General features: G+C 44.9%; 2 protein-coding genes across 6 annotated transcripts in view; one reads left to right on the forward strand and one right to left on the reverse strand.

Moving 5' to 3' along the window:
* Nucleotides 1-572: 572 nt before the first annotated feature.
* On the forward strand, nt 573-7,536 carry eef1a1b (eukaryotic translation elongation factor 1 alpha 1b). Of its 5 annotated transcripts, none has more exons than XM_031562257.2 (8): nt 573-789; nt 1,616-1,795; nt 2,017-2,196; nt 2,699-2,995; nt 3,545-3,695; nt 5,003-5,259; nt 5,899-6,133; nt 6,671-7,536. In XM_031562257.2, exons 2-8 carry the CDS (start codon nt 1,652-1,654, stop codon nt 6,793-6,795), a joined length of 1,389 nt encoding a protein of 462 aa, XP_031418117.1. In that variant the 5' UTR covers nt 573-789; nt 1,616-1,651; the 3' UTR covers nt 6,796-7,536. The 5 variants fall into 5 exon arrangements, with proteins under 5 accessions (XP_031418117.1, XP_031418116.1, XP_031418118.1 ...); XM_031562256.2 differs by having other exon boundaries at nt 573-735; XM_031562258.2 differs by lacking the exon at nt 573-789 and adding an exon at nt 798-941.
* A 517-nt stretch (nt 7,537-8,053) lies between these two features.
* The window catches only part of kcnq5b (potassium voltage-gated channel, KQT-like subfamily, member 5b), a 140,452-nt gene continuing 130,251 nt past the window's right edge, over nt 8,054-18,254 (reverse strand). Inside the window, exons 11-14 of the mRNA XM_031562255.2 lie at nt 17,331-17,439; nt 14,553-14,684; nt 11,887-12,013; nt 8,054-11,146 (exon numbers count right to left, since the gene is read on the reverse strand). Coding sequence (XP_031418115.1) covers nt 10,472-11,146; nt 11,887-12,013; nt 14,553-14,684; nt 17,331-17,439 — 1,043 coding nt within the window. The 3' untranslated portion in view covers nt 8,054-10,471. The remainder of the gene's footprint in view (nt 11,147-11,886; nt 12,014-14,552; nt 14,685-17,330; nt 17,440-18,254) is intronic.

The raw sequence follows: 18,254 nt of genomic DNA on the forward strand, positions 1-18,254 counted from the left end.
AGGAATCTCTTCAGGTGAAAAGAACTTTTAGATATCTAGGAAAGAGTTCATGTTGTGCAATATTCATCAGGTATTCATTATGTCTACAAAGAGAAGTAAAATAAAAACAAAACGGTTAATTTAAATTGAATTGAAAATGACTGTACTGCCTGTTCATTGTGTGTTTTAGTAGCATCATCAATATGGAGACATTTTGCCTGCTCTGTTTTTCCAAAATAAAGTGAAATTAAACTGAATGTCAGGATAGATTTATTTTAAATATTGTAACTTTTTAAATTTATTTCTGGGACAATTCAACAAAAGTTATTCCTTGTCATGAAAACCTAATGTAAAAAGTAGAGGAAGCATTCTTGTTTAGATTTAGATGTACATAATGGTACAGAATTGTCCTGTATATAAATATATATAGCCTACAGTATATATACAAAGAAAGAGAGAGCGAGCGAGAGAGAGAACGACAAGTAAACTATATTCTCACTTTCTATGACTAAGGTAACTGCAAACCCCTAGAGCCGTATATATTTCTGTATGTACGTCTCTGCAAATCCCTATTGCAGCATACCACCTGCTGGATGTAATATGAATAGCAGTTCTCTTTTTCTCTGTGGCGATAAGCGCTCTAGATCTCTTTTGGTGACGACAACTTCACCTTCGCTACAGTAGCTGAGACAACGGAGCCGCGTCCCAGTCAAACAGGCCGCCTCTGCTGACCGGCTTCCTCGGACTCTGTCCAAGGTGGGATATAGAAATTGTGATCTCCAGACTTTAACACATGTTATCAACGAAACGGTTTGTGTTATTTGCGTCCGATAAATTAGGCCCAATGAATTGTGTTCGAATTGTGGACATTACGGAGTTTTGTGACATTGCTGCGCAACATTTGGAGTTACGGATGACAGAAACATGGCGCGCGGCTGCAGAGGGGATTTGCAGCCTGGACGGTCAGAAACGCTTTTAAATCCGCAGACATGTTCTCTCTCGACTCATGGCGCGATTTCATCGCAGCATTGGGTCATCAAATTGACGATGGTAATACAGATAGCCTCAGTTATTAGCCGGTTTGTGAGCTGTCGATGCGAAATAGGCCTGTGGCCCATTTCCAAAATAAGAAGATGGCATCGTTTGCTCAGTTAACCAAACGTTACTGTAAGCTACTTGTCAGAGCCGTTAAACATTAATATTCAAACGCATGCATAGGAATATTTATGTTTACAATTAAATTTGCCGAATGTTATTACCAAAGTTAACCGAATTGCACTACCGCTATCAAAGTAATATAACTTATTCGTTTACTTGTTGGTGGCTTATTCATAATGTTTTAAGAAATATTTGTGTGAATTATCTGGTCATTGTACAGCAAAGTATTCTTAATTTTCGCGGGTTAATCCATTTTTCTTATTCAGTGATGCCCATGGTGTGATTTAAAATCCTCTGACACCTTCAAGGACAACGTAGGCGGCCTATGTTTTAAATGTCGCTACATCCACTTCAAATTGGCTCTGTTAACTTATCCCTGCATTACATTGCACTAACTGGTTGCAGCCTCGAACAGTCGAGTCATTCATTAGAAATGGCTGCCATTAATAATGCACATATTGTTCCTTGTTTGTCGTAGATCCAATAGCAGCAGTACGATCCCCGGCAAATAAACATGGGTAAGGAAAAGCTTCACATTAACATTGTTGTCATTGGCCATGTGGACTCGGGCAAGTCCACTACCACCGGCCACCTCATCTACAAATGCGGCGGTATCGACAAGCGGACCATCGAGAAATTTGAGAAGGAGGCTGCCGAGGTATGGGATTATATTTTAGTATTCACCAACATTTATGTCTTTCTCTGCGATATGATTCACTTTAAACGATGTTAAACATTTGTGACACTTTTATGTTTTACAATGACATAGATTCAATTATGACCAACAATACTTAAGGACCACCATAATTGTTTACCAACATCTTTGGTCTATCTTTTTGGTAACTGAAGATGAATTTGATGTTTTTTGGGTCCTCTAAGATGGGGAAAGGCTCATTTAAGTATGCCTGGGTCCTGGACAAGCTTAAGGCAGAGAGGGAGCGTGGCATCACCATTGACATCTCACTGTGGAAATTTGAGACCAGCAAGTACTACGTTACCATCATCGACGCCCCCGGCCACAGGGACTTCATCAAGAACATGATCACAGGCACTTCCCAGGTTGGTTCTTATTAAATAGCATGACATACTGCAATGGAGAAAAAACTACAAATGCCTGTTACACCGTTCATGTTAAGATATAAATGTACTGAGAATGTACGTGTGTATGGGTATGTAATGTATGAATGAGGGTATGCAAACACCAAGAATGCGCAAAGTATGGAGGACAGGTACAAAGTGGATTATGATAGTATGTATGACATGTCTATCAACTGAGCAAATGTATTAAAGCTGTAGTCTGCAATTCTAAATTGATCAAATTCATTGAACCTCCTGATGGTCCTCTAGCTGGGTATGTATCTGTCCTTTTGTCTTTGGTGTCGGACACAGTCCAACAATCAACAAGGTGCTTCATGAGCATGGATGGTCTAAAATATCAACAACCTTTTGCTCGAATCACGGACTGATGCTTTAAGTATGCCAATGAGTGGATTGAAAAAAAAATTATTGCATAATGAATTGCATAATGTGGCTACCTTCTCTTGGTTGATCCTGGATGTAGGCGGACTGTGCCGTGTTGATCGTGGCTGCTGGCGTGGGCGAGTTTGAAGCGGGCATCTCCAAGAACGGGCAGACCCGTGAGCACGCCCTGCTGGCCTACACGCTGGGCGTCAAGCAGCTCATCGTGGGCATCAACAAGATGGACTCCACCGAGCCCAACTACAGCCAGAAGCGCTACGAGGAGATCGTCAAGGAGGTCAGCACCTACATCAAGAAGATCGGCTACAACCCCGACACGGTGGCATTCGTGCCCATCTCCGGCTGGAATGGGGACAACATGCTGGAGCCTAGTCCTAACGTAAGTATTCAGTGATTTGAAGTTTTTAAGATTTTAAATTCAGCAACTACCCTAACGAAGTATTCAGTGATTTGAAGTTTTTAAGATTTTAAATTCAGCAACTACCCTAACGTAAGTATCCAGTGATTTTTACTTTTTACGATTTTTAAATTCAGCAACTACCCTAACGTAAGGATCCAGTGATTTGAAGTTTTTAGGATTTTAAATTCAGCAACTACCCAATGAGAATTGAACTGAGCCACTAGTCATCCAAACTGCACTCTGGACTGAGTAGTAGTAACCAATCAGTAACCAATCAGTGCTGGTGTCTTATATTTAGTGATTGTTTTTCCTGACAACAACAACACAGAAAAAACTATGGATCACTATTGACGTACCCAATTTAGGTACATTTGGGCCTAAAAGCAGCTACCCTGACGGCCAACCGTCAGCCTGGTCTGTCATGAGCATATCCATCAACTGAATGAATTAGCCACTTTGTGTGTGGGATTAGGCGGCATTAGCGCTCACAGCAGCGTGTCCCTGTCCCGTTTCCGTCCCCTCCTGCAGATGACCTGGTTTAAGGGCTGGAAGATCACACGCAAGGAGGGCAGTGCCTCCGGGACCACCCTCCTTGAGGCCCTGGATGCCATACAGCCCCCCTCGCGGCCTACGGACAAGCCCCTCCGCCTGCCGCTGCAAGACGTTTATAAGATCGGAGGTGAGGTGGGCCGACTCCAGACACATGACGGGGGAGGATGAGTGACGGCTTGTTTAGGTTCCGTCTGCAGACGGGTGTCTGTGGTGGTTATTCTTAGTGTCTCCTAGAAGAGGCAGGTTTAAGCTGTGGTCTATTTTGATGTGCTTGCGCAAGCAATCACGGATAGTTCGTCAAGTTCATCAGGTTCAGCTTTTGGACTCTTTAGGTGTTATTATTGTTGATGTTTTAAATAAAAGATCTTTCATTTCAATCATGCCATTACGTTTACATAACTGGCTGTTGTCAGAGATTTTCTGGGATGTGACATATCATGGTAATATTGTACTAAGGGTACAGTGAATGCTGCCTTCCAAGCAGCAGGCGCTGGTTCGATTCTTGGCCAAAACAGGACACTTCTAAGACGCTTTGGACAAAAGGATCTGAAAAGTACCTGACCTCTTCTGTTGTAATGGGACAGATTGTTTATGTAAATATGAAGTATTTTTAATATTGTTTATATTTATTCCACCACCGAGGCACCACTAATGAAAAGAGTCTTGATTTCCATCTGAGCAAAGTGGTCGTGTTCTTCCTAGATCTCGACAAGGTGCATTGCACACAACAAAAAGGAGACCATCAACTCATTTTGAACATTGACTGATTCATAATTCCGAGTTTTGTGTTGTCTGCCTATGTGTGCCAGAATGTCAGGTCATTTATTGCTCATCCAACAGGTGGTAGGAGAGTCAAACCTTTCTTTCGTAGGGCAAACTGTTAGCATCCAAGTAATTGCCTAGTTTACGGGATTTACAGGGAATTACCTGTACATATCTATATATAATCTGCTGTTACACGTATACAGTATATATGTAATGTATGAAGCAGTTACAGAGCAGTTCCATGTGAATTTAATGTGGACAATAGCCACCATCGATTGAGGTTACATCATAGCATAGATAATCGCTGGTCTGCACCTCACTACATGTATTGCTCATCCAACAGGTGGTAGGAGAGTCAAACTTTTCTTTCGTAGGGCAAAGTGTTATCATCCAAGTAATTGCCTAGGTTACGGGATGCAATGGCCGACTTCTGCTGCAGCACAATCACATTCACATTTTCTTGCGGAAAAGCATCTCTAGTTTTCCCTGCTAGTTTTGTTTCCCTTCTCTGTTGAAGTAGAAGCATATCCTCCGAATTTTCACATAATTTTGCTCTTAAATATGGCCTTGCTTTAATGAAGTACCCCTATTGTGTTATTGCTTAGACTTGCTGTTACTATGAAATCATCTCTCCCATGATGCCCCTGTGCTGCCCTGTCTGTCCCTCAGGCATCGGCACCGTCCCCGTTGGCCGGGTGGAGACGGGCATCCTGAAGCCCGGCATAGTGGTGACCTTTGCCCCCGTGAATGTGACCACCGAGGTGAAGTCGGTGGAGATGCACCACGAGGCCCTGACCGAGGCCATGCCCGGAGACAACGTGGGTTTCAATGTCAAGAATGTGTCTGTGAAGGACATTCGCCGTGGCAACGTGGCCGGGGACAGCAAGAACGACCCCCCACTGGAGGCCGCCAGCTTCACCGCACAGGTGAGTAACCCTGGAAGGCAATTACCTGTACATATCTATATATAATCTGCTGTTACACCTATACAGTATATATGTAATGTATGAAGCAGTTACAGAGCAGTGCCATGTGAATTTAATGTGGACAATAGCCACCATCGATTGAGGTTACAATGTCTAGTTGTCTGTTGATATAATCATCACTTTAATCCAGAGAAATAGTTCTCGACTCAGATTGTCATGTAGTGGTTTGGAATAGGTGTCCTCAATTCCACTTAAATAAATAAAATGTCTGATTAAACTACTAGTCTAGTCACTAACTAACTACCAGAACAAGGCTGAAATAGAGTCCATACAAACATTACAGCTGGTGTTTGGAGCTAGGCGGTCCCTGACGCACAGATGTGGCTGAACTCATACTGTTAGCTGGCTCGCTAAACACATAACACCAAACCTCCACTTTTTCGTATGCAAAATAGGTATATAGACACATATCTTTAGTGTTAACAATCCCGCTTAAAGAAATGAAATCTCTGGTTTAACTACTAGTCTACACACTAGCTATTTACCAGGAATAGATTGAAATAAAGTCCATACAAACATTACAGCTGTTGTTTGGAGCTAGGCGGTCCCTGACCCATTTGCATGTGTTTCTAAACCCAGGTGATCATCCTGAACCACCCAGGCCAGATCAGCGCAGGCTACGCTCCTGTCCTGGACTGCCACACCGCCCACATCGCCTGCAAGTTCGCCGAGCTCAAGGAGAAGATTGACCGCCGCTCAGGCAAAAAGATCGAGGACAACCCCAAGAACCTGAAGTCCGGGGACGCCGCCATCGTGGAGATGGTCCCTGGCAAGCCCATGTGTGTGGAGAGCTTCTCCGAGTACCCTCCTCTGGGTAAGTGGTTTGTCCCAAGTTACACTTTATAGAGACTTTAGATTATTAAGTTAACCCATATGGAAAAGGTCTGTAAAAAAACATCTAGGAATAACACTTGTCATGGACAATATTGACATGATACATCTGTGGCAAAGAGCCTGCATATACATTTCATATTCTTACTAAAAGGGCATAATGCCTTTCAACATGCAAGGTAGGTCATATACAAAACATATATTTCTCTATGTTACTGTATATGAAAAGGGCCATAATTGTGTGCGTTAACACACAGTTATTGAACATATATGAAATATTGTCATGTGAAGGACAGATAAACACACCTGTCATTCCTGCTAGCCATCCAGGCTAAGCACTATGTAGTCCTGTGGTTTGACACGTGATAAACACTCACAGTTGCTCTTCCAACATGTTTTTCAGTGCTTATGAATGCGTAATAATATCCTTATGTAGGGCCCCCTCTACTTAAGTGTTTCCAGAGGTTTCTAATAAGGTGACACGTAATTACATGATCACCTCGTACCTTTTATTTCCCAGGGCGCTTTGCAGTGCGTGACATGCGTCAGACTGTGGCGGTCGGGGTCATCAAGGCCGTGGATAAGAAGGCTGCGACCTCCGGCAAGGTCACCAAGTCTGCCCAGAAGGCCCAGAAGGGCAAATGAATGTCGTGTGGCGCCGCCCCGCCCTGCATCATCCGCGGCAACAAGAACAACACCCACCCACCCCTCTCCCCCATCCATAAAGCCTGGTTAATTCTCACAATGCATCGCAAGAGCAGGAGAAGGAAAAAAATAAAACATTACTCACACCGTAACTTACCAAAACATTAGCTGCTCTGACAATGACCGTCGTTAGGGGACAATCGTTTAAATGTTTGAGTAGTTAGTCTCTGTTGTTTGTGGAACAGTTTGTTTCCAGTTCTTCGTGTGTTTATGGTTCAGGAGTTTATAAGCTACATTTAGTCTGTGACAAGGAGGAGTGATCAACGTTGTCCTTTTCCTCGTTCTGGGGTAGACCACTGTACAATAGTGACCAGATATCTACTTTAGCACAATAGCACTTAGTAGATGTTAAAAAAGTCATAGTTTGCACTGGGCTTGCTGACTGTCTTGAATCCTGTCCCTTTTTGTGTGTTGTTTTCTGTTGTTCGATGTTAAACTGTTGTGTTGACATGTAGCTTTAAATGGACCTGGAGCTTTCTGGCATTTACTATTTGAAGCTGAATGCATGTTCTCTGTGCACTTTAAAAAGAAATAGTTGACTAGAACAAATAAGCTTAGCTCAGTCACTTTTCTGTCTTTTGCACTCGCACTCTTGTACTTTAAATGGCTATGGTTCTCTGTGCCCTGCAGTATCCTGTAGATTCATGACCTACCCATTCTATTAAAGATCTTAGAACATCATGCATTTCCTACTTGTCATTGTATCTGTTTGTAACTTAGCCTGGCCTTGCCAAACTCAGTTTTCGCTGAGGTCTGGAAACGTTCAAAACAAGAAGTGCATAATAGAACGGCCAAAGTGAGGGAGATGGAAGCGGGTCGGGGAGGGGGGGGAGACTAGTTGAGGAGGTCTGTTTTATCATAAAGTAGGTGGATAAAGTTGTGGAAAACAGCAGAACGTTGCATAGACCCTTCTAGTAGAAAAGGAAGGCAAGACTCATCTCTGCTAGGTTGTCTGCCACTATTTAGCCTGTGCTCAGCTCAGCAGATGAAGGTACTTTGACGCTAATCCTGTCATCTTCAATTAATTAGGATCTGTTAGTGATGCCCTGTGTAAGGGAATGAAGTTTAGATCATGAAGAATATTGCTCAGGAGCATCAGGCTAACAAACATTAAATCATTAGCTTTTGCAAACGGTAAATTGAAGACGGCACACAAGGCTATTAAGAATGACAAACGTAGAATTGACACAGACACAGGTTTTTTGTTCAGTTTTACTGTTTTTATTTTTTTTACTCTTTTCAGTATTAGAAGAAAGGTTAATTTGCATCTCTGTGGTGCAACAGGCTGTATTTAGCTAAAGGAACTTGGGCTTTCCCATCATGGTGAAAAACAAAAATGAATTGTGTTACGACAGGAAACAAACATTTAAAAGGCTCATTTGCCGTGGCTTAATCCTGGACAGGGTGGGCAGTTTTCAAAATGCTAAGGAAAAAAGAAGGGTGCGTGTCAGTCTGAGATCGTCCTGTTCTCTGCTGAGGAAGATTGATGTTGAGGCTGAATGAAAGGCACCATTTCTATGCGTGGTGTTTTTTTTTTCTGCGTGCCCCAACGTACACTTGGAAGTTCACAGTGAATCGCCAACAGCCGTGGATGTCCAGTCCAACTCAGCATTTACAACTATGTGCCAGTGTACGATTTTGCTATGGTTGTGCAGTATTAAATCGTACCTTTATCAACAGAGCAAGAAATACAATTTGCGGGAACAATGACACAATTGTAACATTGTACAGGACGTACCCAGTTGAGAGGAGAACAAAAAAAAACCATAAAATAATAGTAACTTCTAGTGACAATAAAAATATGCAGTAGGGTTATATATGTTGTAATCCGTCTAAATAAGGTCTGATAAACTGTGTTTGGATTCTTATCTATCTACCTAGCTAAACATCGTTATCTTTTTCATCCCTTCAAAGTAAAAAGGGAAGGGATGGATTGTTGCAACTAACAATCAAACTATGTCAAATTTGAAATCCCAAGCCAGCCAACTACATCAGACCACTATTTGGGCTTTACTCTAGTGGGGCTTCTCCACACACCAGCGGAGTTTGACACATTGTTCTGTGGTAGGCTACACCTCGTCATCTGTTCCGCAGCTCAACGTTCTAAGGCAAGTGTAAACGACACTCCTTGCGTCCTCTGCTCTGCGTCTGGATTTGCATCAAGCAAATTCCACGAGTCATTGTAGGATATTTCACCATCAAAGAAAGCTCTCAGTCAGTCAGTGTTTCATTTTTTTTTAGGTTCACTAGTAATAACAAGCAGCATTTAACCTAACTACCAACACTAGATTCGTTAAAATACATCCTTATGGGTTTTGGATGAAATGTGGTTTAAAAAGGGAGTGTCATGTTTCAGGTATGTTGAGACCACATTCTATTGACTTTGAAAAGACAGGACATTGGCAGATGCTGAAGCTGCCACCTGTGAAAGTGTTGCTAAAGTTCTTCACCATCTAAACATTGAGTTTGGTTATCAAAACTGTACAATACAGTATTAAGCAGAGATGTCTTTCATTGTGTCCGGCACTTGTAAGTATAATATAACGTGAGCTTTCTTACATAACATACGGTTAACATGTGCAAAAAAGATGGTTCTGACCACGTACACTATGCGATTGGGTACAACGCTATGGTGTCAACTTTGTGTTGTGTTGTGGTACGTAGACTTTGAACAATGAGATTATGTTTCGATGAATGTCATGCTCTAGCTGATAGGATCCATGCAGAGTGCATGCAGTGTTGAGGTCATGGCTTGTCCAAAATGAGGTTCTCACACTTCACTGTCTCCTTAAAAAACGGAAAAAAAAAAACGCTGTCCCTCAAACCATGAGTGCATCAAATACATGTCTAGTTTCTTACAAAGAAACTCATGCAATAGTATCGTGTGTAGAGGTACTCTTGTCCTTTCTTCTGAAAGTACTATACATTTAAGTGAAACCAGAAAAATAAAAATTAAAGACTGTCTATCAAAGATTGGCTGACACAATGGTTTTTTATGAAAACATATTGCTTCCCAATCTTGATTTTGAAAAAAAAAAAAAATGTCAAATAAAAATAAAGGTTTGTGTTCAAATGTGGCCAGCCTGTCAGATATCTGTGTTGTCTCTATTTTAGCCTCACATGGGGCATGTTAATGGACTCCTCGCTCCCGCAGCCCGGCTCTCCTTGACCTTGACCTTGACCTTGACCTTGGGCCAGGCCGTGGCCGGGGGCCGGAGGATCCGTTGCGCTCGTTTGCAGGAGCTCCGAGGAAAACGTGGTCTCCTCCGTCCCAGCGGACAGGAAGTCAAACGCCCGCCCAGGGGCTTCCAGGTCCTTATCGCTGATGAAGAGGTCAGCCTCCCCCCACCCTCCTCCTCCTCCTCCTCCTCCTCCTCCCCTTCCACAGAGAGGTTCCCCAAGGGCCCTGCTTGAGTCATTGCTGCTGGAGATTGAAGAGGACAAACTGGGGCTGCCGTCCACCTCCGGCCCTGTCCCCAGGAGGTCCTGCACGGACAGGGACTTTCCCAGACCCAGGTCCCCTGAGACTGGCCTCCTCGGTGTAGGAGCCAGGGGGTCCATCTCCAGGCTGGCGTGTCTCCTCCAGGAGCAGTCCTCTTTGGCGCTCAGCCTGCTCTTAGGGTGCTGGTGGTGGTGGTGGTGTGAGGGGGGCCTGCCCAACCCAGAGCTCAGTGCCTCCTCCACCTCCTTCGCGCACCCCCATCAGGTAGGGCGGGGAGAAGTCCCCCCCGGAAGGGGCCACCTCCCTCCTGCTAGCCCTGATCAGCGGGGTGTGGGCGGTAGGAGGAGGTGGCGGCGGAGGCACCGTCGGGAGCTGCATCATGGGGTTGGAGATGCCGCCGGCGGAGGAGAGAGGGTGCGGAGGAGGTCGCCCCAGGCTGGAGAAATACCCGTGGCCCATCCCGGAGGAGAAGCTGTTGGGGGTGAAGGGCAGCGGAGGTGGGGTGTCCGCTGACACGCTGTCTGGGGTGGGGGGCTGGGGGCTGAAGGGCCCCGGGCTGGGAGTGGGGTCGGGGCCCGACGGAGAGGAGCCCAGGTTGAGGTTGAGCTCGTTGGGGGCCAGGATGATGTGCAGGCCCCCCCGATGATGCAGGTTGGAGCTGGCTGAGCGAGGCACCTGAGAGGAGGAGGTGGACAGGTCCTTGCTGAGGAGGGAGCTGGGGTAGCCGGAGGTGGCCTCGAACTCGAACAAGGGCAAGGAGGACAGAGTGAGGGCCGAGGAGGAGCCCTTGTGCAGGACCTGCCGGTAGATGTCCAGCAGAGAGTCCAGCTTGGATTCAATGGACTGAACCTACATGGTGAGAGACAGTGATAATCAGTCAGGAGGATAGGTGTGAGTGTGTGTGTGTGTGTGTGTGTGTGTGTGTGTGTGTGTGTGTGTGTGGTGTGTGTGTGTGTGTCTGTGTGTGTGTGTGTGTGTGTGTGTGTGTGTGTGTGTGTGTGTGTGTGTGTGGTGTGTGTTTATATCCATCTCCTTTGACCTCCCACAGGGATCATATGTACTGAACAATGTGAGCATTGTCTTCACGGCCCACGTATTTGTGCACAGGTCTGACCTCGATCTAGAGTTCATCTGCCCTCACCTCTTACTCCCTTTAGCAATCCATGAACCTTTGACCTTTGAGCAGCACATCTGCTACATCATTACTTAACTTCACAGCGAAACACCGGCGGCTGATCCACTACTGAAAACTGGTCAATTCTGCACTAAACCGTGGAACAGGAAGCAGTAGGCTATGGCCTGTATACCACTGCAAAGCTCATTGCAAATACATTACAATGGGGTGCAATGACACAATGGGGGTACCACTGTCTTATATTAATTATATTAATTATATTTCTTATGTAAAGTAGTATTTATTGTTACACCAGGTTCTATTGCTCGTAGCTTGACTATTCTCTCCCTTGTACGTCGCTTTGGACAAAAGCGTCTGCCAAATGACTAAATGTAAATGTAAATGTAAATGAATGAATAACTGCCACAGTAAGTCACCTGCCCCGTGCCTCCTAATAACTACCCCAGTAAGTCACCTGTCTCTCCACTTTACAGACGCGGCCCAGCATGCTGACGTCCTCCATCAGGTCCCCGTCTGACAGCAACTTCTCCCGGACCTTCTTATCCAGAGGGATCTGGCCCCGGCCCAGGATCTGGTCGACCCTGAGAGAGAGACATGGTGGAGACGAGCCAACAGGGTTTAAGGAGGTGAGGGCATTAGTGTGTGTGTCTGTGTGTGTGTGTGTGTGTGTGTGTGTGTGTGTGTGTGTGTGTGTGTGTGTGTGTGTGTGTGTGTGTGTGTGTGTGTGTGTGTGAAGAGAGAGAGAGAGGTGAGGAGAGCCATTTATAGAGAGCAGCAAGAAACCCCATGAGCCACCAATACAACATTCAGAGCACCAGAACGACCCACAACATTACAATCGGGACATCAGCAAAGAGGAACCTAGACTAGGAGAGTGGAAGGAAAGAGAACATGGTTAATACTATAACAAGGAGACCTAATACAAGAAGGAAAGAGAACATGGTTAATACTATAACAAGGAGACCTAATAAATGAAAAAAAGAAAGAGTGTTAATAGTTAATAGTAGAGGTAAGAGTTAAGACGGTATCTCCTGTCCGTGCTGTGTATACATGACTAATGGTAATGAAAATAGCAGGTAGGAAAAGGTTAGAGGAGGTTAAGCTCCCAATGCAGCGGAATCTGAAAAGGAATTAGACCGTGTTGTTTAGTCATGCACGTCCTCGAGTCTCGCCAGAACTGGGTGACTTTAATACTCCTCTCGTTCACCATCACACCTCAGCAATATGTAGTAGGCTATTATGTAGGACTCTGTTATCCATTTCTGCCCAGCTAAATTACCAAGCTAATTATATTTTGTTTCCCCCCTGTTTTGTACAATATGTAACACCATACGACAACAACAAGCTGGGTTATGGAGACAGATAATAACACTAATTTTATATATATATATATATTTTTAAAGCACTGACACTAATTAAGCAACAAAAACAAAGCCAAATATTCCTGCACTCTGCACATTAGCGCCTCCAAACCACAGTTAGCCTGATGCAGCACACAGAATGGATGTGTTTTGGGATCAATATTTGAGAGCACGTCCCTTTGTTTGTTTTCTGCCAAGCAACAGAGGATATTTTATAGGTATGCATGTTACATTTACATTTAGTCATTTGGCAGACGCTTTTGTCCAAAGTGACGTACAAGGGAGAGAACAGTCAAGCTACGAGCAAGCTAGAGACCTCGTGTAACAATAAATACTATTTTACATAAGAATTAGAAAAAAAGTGCAGGAATGTAACTGCTGTAAGTGCAAGTTAAGTACTAGTAGAAGTGCAAGTTAGGAAGGGAGTCTTCAAGAGCTTCTTAAAGGTAGAGAGGGACGCCCCTGCTCTGGTAGTACTAGGCAGCTCGTTCCACCAACGTGGAACTACGAATGAGAATAGTCTAGATTGCCGTACTTGCACAGGCGGCAGTGCTAAATGACGCTCATTAGACGAGCACAGCATCCTGGGGGTAACATTTGCCCTTACAAGAGCATTTAAGTAGATGGGAGCAGCAATCACTCTGTAGGCAAGCATAAGTGACTTGAACTTGATGTGAGCAGCTACAGGCAGCCAGTGTAGCTGATGATACACACCTTAATGTATTGTGTGTGTGTGTGTGTGTGTGTGTCTGTCTGTCTGTCTCTCAAATTGAAGCATGAGGTGGTTTGATCATACATGGATGCATGTACGCCCGATGTGTATAATGGCACACAGACAGTTATTGCAAAATGTGTTATGTGTGTGTGTGTGTGTATTAAATGTGTATTTTTCCTCATCCATTATGTGTGTGGAGTGTGAGTTTTGAGTTATTACTTTCCTCATCTGCATGTATGTGTGTGAGTGTGAGTGTGAGTGTTATATTACTTTCCTCATCTGCATGTATGTGTGTGAGTGTGAGTGTGAGTGTGTGTGTGTGTGTGTGTGTGTGTGTGTGTGTCTGTGTGTGTGTGCGCGCGTGTGTGTGTGTGTCTGTGTGTCTGTGTGTGTGTGTGTGTGTGTTGTGTGTGTGTCTGTGTGTGTGTGTGTGTGTCTGTGTGTGTGTGTGTGTGTGTGTGTGTGTCTGTGTGTGTGTGCTGACCCAGGCACAGACGGCTTCCTCCCGTGGCTGTAATAGAGAGGCAGTGAGGGGGGGGGAAAGATCTTGGCTCTGCTGCCCAGGCCCTGATGGGGCCCCAGGATGCAGTCCAGCCTGCAGGGGGAGGAGAAGGGGACACGCATCATACACACCTGTACTCACACACACACCTGTACACACACACACACACACACACACACATATGTGCTCATACAGAGACATCACATTGCGTTGTGCATGCATCTAATGTACACGTGCATGCAGATGAGGAAAGTAATATAACACATTTAACATACACACACACACACACAAACACATACTTACATTCACTCACACACACACACACACACACACACACACACACACATACACACACACATATATGCTCTCATGTGAATAAGGTTTTTGTAATTAATGTTAATGTCAATATGTGTGTGAGTGTGTGTATACATCCATGCACACTTGTGTATGCGTGTGTGTGTGTGTGTGTGTGTGTGTGTGTGTGTGCTGTGTGTGGTGTGTGTGTGTGTGTGTGTGTGTGTGTGTTGTGTGTGAGTTCTCACCGTGTCTGCAGGCTCTTGATTCGGCACAGCATGTCCAGGTGTCCAGCGGAGTATTGCTCAATCACGTCCTTCACATCGTACGGTCGCAGCGTCTCTTTGAACTTCTTCTTGGCCACATGGAACTTCATGATCCTGCAGGGGACAACACACACACACACACACACACACACACACACACACACACACGCACACACGCAAACACACACACACACGCACTGAGTATATATTAGTGACAACTCACAACATAACTCACCTTGTCACAGTGTTCCAGACACAGCTATACCTTAACGATATGTGTACATGATTTCTTTATGCACATACAAATGTAAAAAGTATAACCGATGTGCCGTAAGTGTAATTTGTAAGTATCATACTACAGTTGCATTGTTGAAAGGATACTCAGCAAATGTAATGAACAGTAAGCAAACTAAGTCAATCTGACGTGGTTGCCAGGTTTGACATGGTTGCCAGGTTTGACTCTATAAACCATATCGTATTGTAGCTAACCTAATTAAGCATGACACTGCCTGTATCCCATAGAGGTCCATGTTACAAACGTATCACTTTAAGCCCAGCGTCTACTATGTTTAATTAGCATTCATTGACCTCACAAATGTGTCTAGTGTACTCTGCACAGTCTATTTATTTATGTGGGTATACACACAGAGATATTGCAAAATAGTGGGACAGCATGTAGCATTTATTTATTTATTTATGAAATATGTCCAATGCAGTGTGGGAACTCTGTTTGTTTTTTGACAGTGTAAAGTTCATAATTTCCATAAATATCTGCAAGATTGCTGCTTGATGTTGCTGCATGGCTTGGGGATATTTGTGCACTGGCTGAGTGACTCACTTAAGAGACTCTGATGCAGCTACTAAATTTGGCAGACTGGATGGGACAGAGCCAAATGAGAGGAAGGCTGCATTACAACACAAGTACCACTAGGGGGAGTGCATCAACAGAAAATGGCTAATGGCGGTGATGTTTTGATTTTTGGTCTGTGTTAAGGTTGTACGGGGCTTCGATTCAGAATCTTTTCCCCATATAACGAGAGCAACGGAAAGGCAAAAGAGAGTGATCAATTTTCACAGAAAAACATTTTCGCAGCAAAATCAAATTACTGTATTTTCAGAGGCAAAAGTCTCTGTGTCTTTTGGGTCAGCTTAGCTCCCTGAGAAATGATGAAGTGTAATTTTAGAATCTCTCCCTCTCTCTCACACACAAATACACACACACACACACACACACACACACACACACACACACACACACACACACACACACACACACACACACACACCATCTCTCTCCTTATTGCAGAACTCTCTCCCACAGACCCAAACTCACCTTGATCTTCTAGCTTGTGTGTGTGTGTGTGTGTGTGTGTGTGTGTGTGTGTGTGAGAGAGAGAGTGTGTGTTTGTGAGTGAGTGGGTGTATGTGTGTGTGTGTGTGTGCATGCTGTGTGTGCGTGACCAACAGAACACCCCTGCAGCTCAATACTGTGCTTATACAGGGCCCGTGTTTTGACTGACAGGCAGCAGTGGAAAACAACCCTGGTGCCTTGGGGGGGGGCCGAGAGACTGCAAGGCTGGGAGGCTGGGGGACTGAGGGGTTCTGCTGAGGGGGTGCTGCTGGGTGGCTGAGGGGTTCTGCTGGGGGGCTGAGGGGTGCTGCTGAGGGGGTGCTGCTGGGGGGCTGAGGGGTGCTGCTGGGTGGCTGAGGGGTGCTGCTGGGTGGCTGAGGGGTGCTGCTGAGGGGCTGAGGGGTGCTGCTGGGGGGCTGAGGGGTGCTGCTGGGGGACTGAGCTGGGAGCCCTGGGCTCTTCCTCTGCCCACTCACTCACTCACTCAGTCCACTGCCACTGCCTCTGCCTCACTGCACTGTAGGGCAGCGCCCACACAGGGTCACCAGTCAGGAGTTCCTCACATACACGGGGAAATTACTTATGTGTGTGTGTGTGTGTGTGTCTGTGTGTGTGTGTGTGTGTGTGTGCGTGCGTGCGTGCGTGCGTGCGTGCGTGCGTGTTTGTGTGTGTGTGTGTGCGTGCGTGCGTGTGTGTGTGTGCCTTTAGTCATATAGCCTGAACACACATACTTACTCTTCTGAACAGGCATACGGACATGTAGGAGAAATCCTAGGGTTCATTCAGAGTGTAGATTTTCTTCTGCATGTCTATATGCCTACTCAGAAGTGTACAGTTGCGTGCGTGTGTTCAGGCTACGTATGTGACTACACACACACACACACACACACACACACACACAACTGTACACTTCCGAGTAGGCATATAGACATGCAGAAGAAGATCTAGGGTCATTCAGAGGGTATACAACTGCCACTGTAAATTCTGTCTATGTGTTTGCGTGAGACTTTGTGTGTGCATCAGTGTGTGTGAAAGTGTGCCTTCAGTCACATATGCTAAACATACACACACATGCACATTTCTGTGTGACACAAAAAGGGTTTAAGTGTGTGTTTTTGTGAGACCTGTGTGTGTGTATGTATGTGCAAGTGTATGTGTATGTCAGTGTGTGTTTGTGCATGTATGTGTGTGTCTGTGTCAGCTGCCTTGTGTTTGTCTTAATGTTTGTGCATGTGTGTATGTGTATGTGCATGTTCATGTGTTTGTCTGTGTGTGTGCGGGTGCGTGTGCATGTGCGTGTGTGTGTGTGTGTGTGTGTGTGTGTGTGTGTGTGTGTGTGTGTGTGTGTATGTGCGTGTGTGTGTGCGTGTGTGTGTTTGTGTGCGTGTGTGTGTTGTGTAGTCATTCACCTGACAGCTCTGATGACACATTTAATGGGGGGGAGCATGTCCTCCGCTGTGATGTCACAGTGGCAGCTTCTCTCGTCAAACGTGTCGTCCGCTGTCATGGTAGTCTCACCTATGAGAGAAACACCACAGCTTTGACTTTTTAAAGCCCTTCCTTTCAAATATACATTCAAAACGATCTAAAATAAACATTAAAACATGAATTAGTTAACAACAAGTGTCCCAGATCTGTTAATAGTAGCAACTGCCTCCCTTTCACACCACTTTTCCTCAAATAGAGCCACAATATTGTTTGCCAGTACTCTTGATTCCACCAAAGAGCTGTGTTGGATTTCAGGAAAGAGAGGGAAAGAAAGAGAGAGAGAGAGAGAGAAAGAGAGGGAGAGAGATTGAGAGGGAGAGAGAGAGGGAAGGAGAGAGAGAGGGAAGGAGAGGGAGAAGACAAAGAAGAATTACACAGAAAGAGCAAGAATAAATGAAAGATATAAATTATCTAACCCTCTCTGGCTGTAGCGTTATATCTTCTTAATGTGCTGCCAATAATCATACCCCAGTTGTGTGCGTCGAGGGAAGGGGCGTAAGAAATAAACGAGGACAATACCAGCAGATGTCCCCACCTCCAACCCCACTCCCTGAACAAATAAATCAAATGATCCAAATAACGGATAAACTATATCTTAGTTGTATATATTTTATGGATTTATCTGATTCCCAAATTCCGAATGCTTCCTGTTCTCACTAAACAGTGGGGGGGAACAGAGTGGATCCAACACATTTGATCCAATATTGTTTTGTTCTCTGTGAAGCTTCAGTCTGAGGTCCTCCCTCACCATGAGCACATTAGTTTAAATCTAATTTTGGGTTGTCAGACACATCGTGGTGATCGGACTGTTCTATTTTTACCAGGCGGGCGTAATTTACCGAAAT

This window comes from Clupea harengus, chromosome 24 (genome assembly GCF_900700415.2).
Source record: "Clupea harengus chromosome 24, Ch_v2.0.2, whole genome shotgun sequence".
Taxonomy (NCBI): Eukaryota; Metazoa; Chordata; class Actinopteri; order Clupeiformes; family Clupeidae; genus Clupea; species Clupea harengus.

What these genes read in the sequence shown, in the direction of transcription:
- eef1a1b (XM_031562257.2), top strand. Translation starts at nt 1,652, where the DNA reads ATGGGTAAGGAAAAGCTTCACATTAACATTGTTGTCATTGGCCATGTG. An exon ending in TGCTGGAGCCTAGTCCTAAC is followed by an intron (nt 2,996 to 3,544) that starts GTAAGTATTCAG and finishes CCCCTCCTGCAG; the next exon opens with ATGACCTGGTTTAAGGGCTG. An exon ending in CCGCCAGCTTCACCGCACAG is followed by an intron (nt 5,260 to 5,898) that starts GTGAGTAACCCT and finishes TTCTAAACCCAG; the next exon opens with GTGATCATCCTGAACCACCC.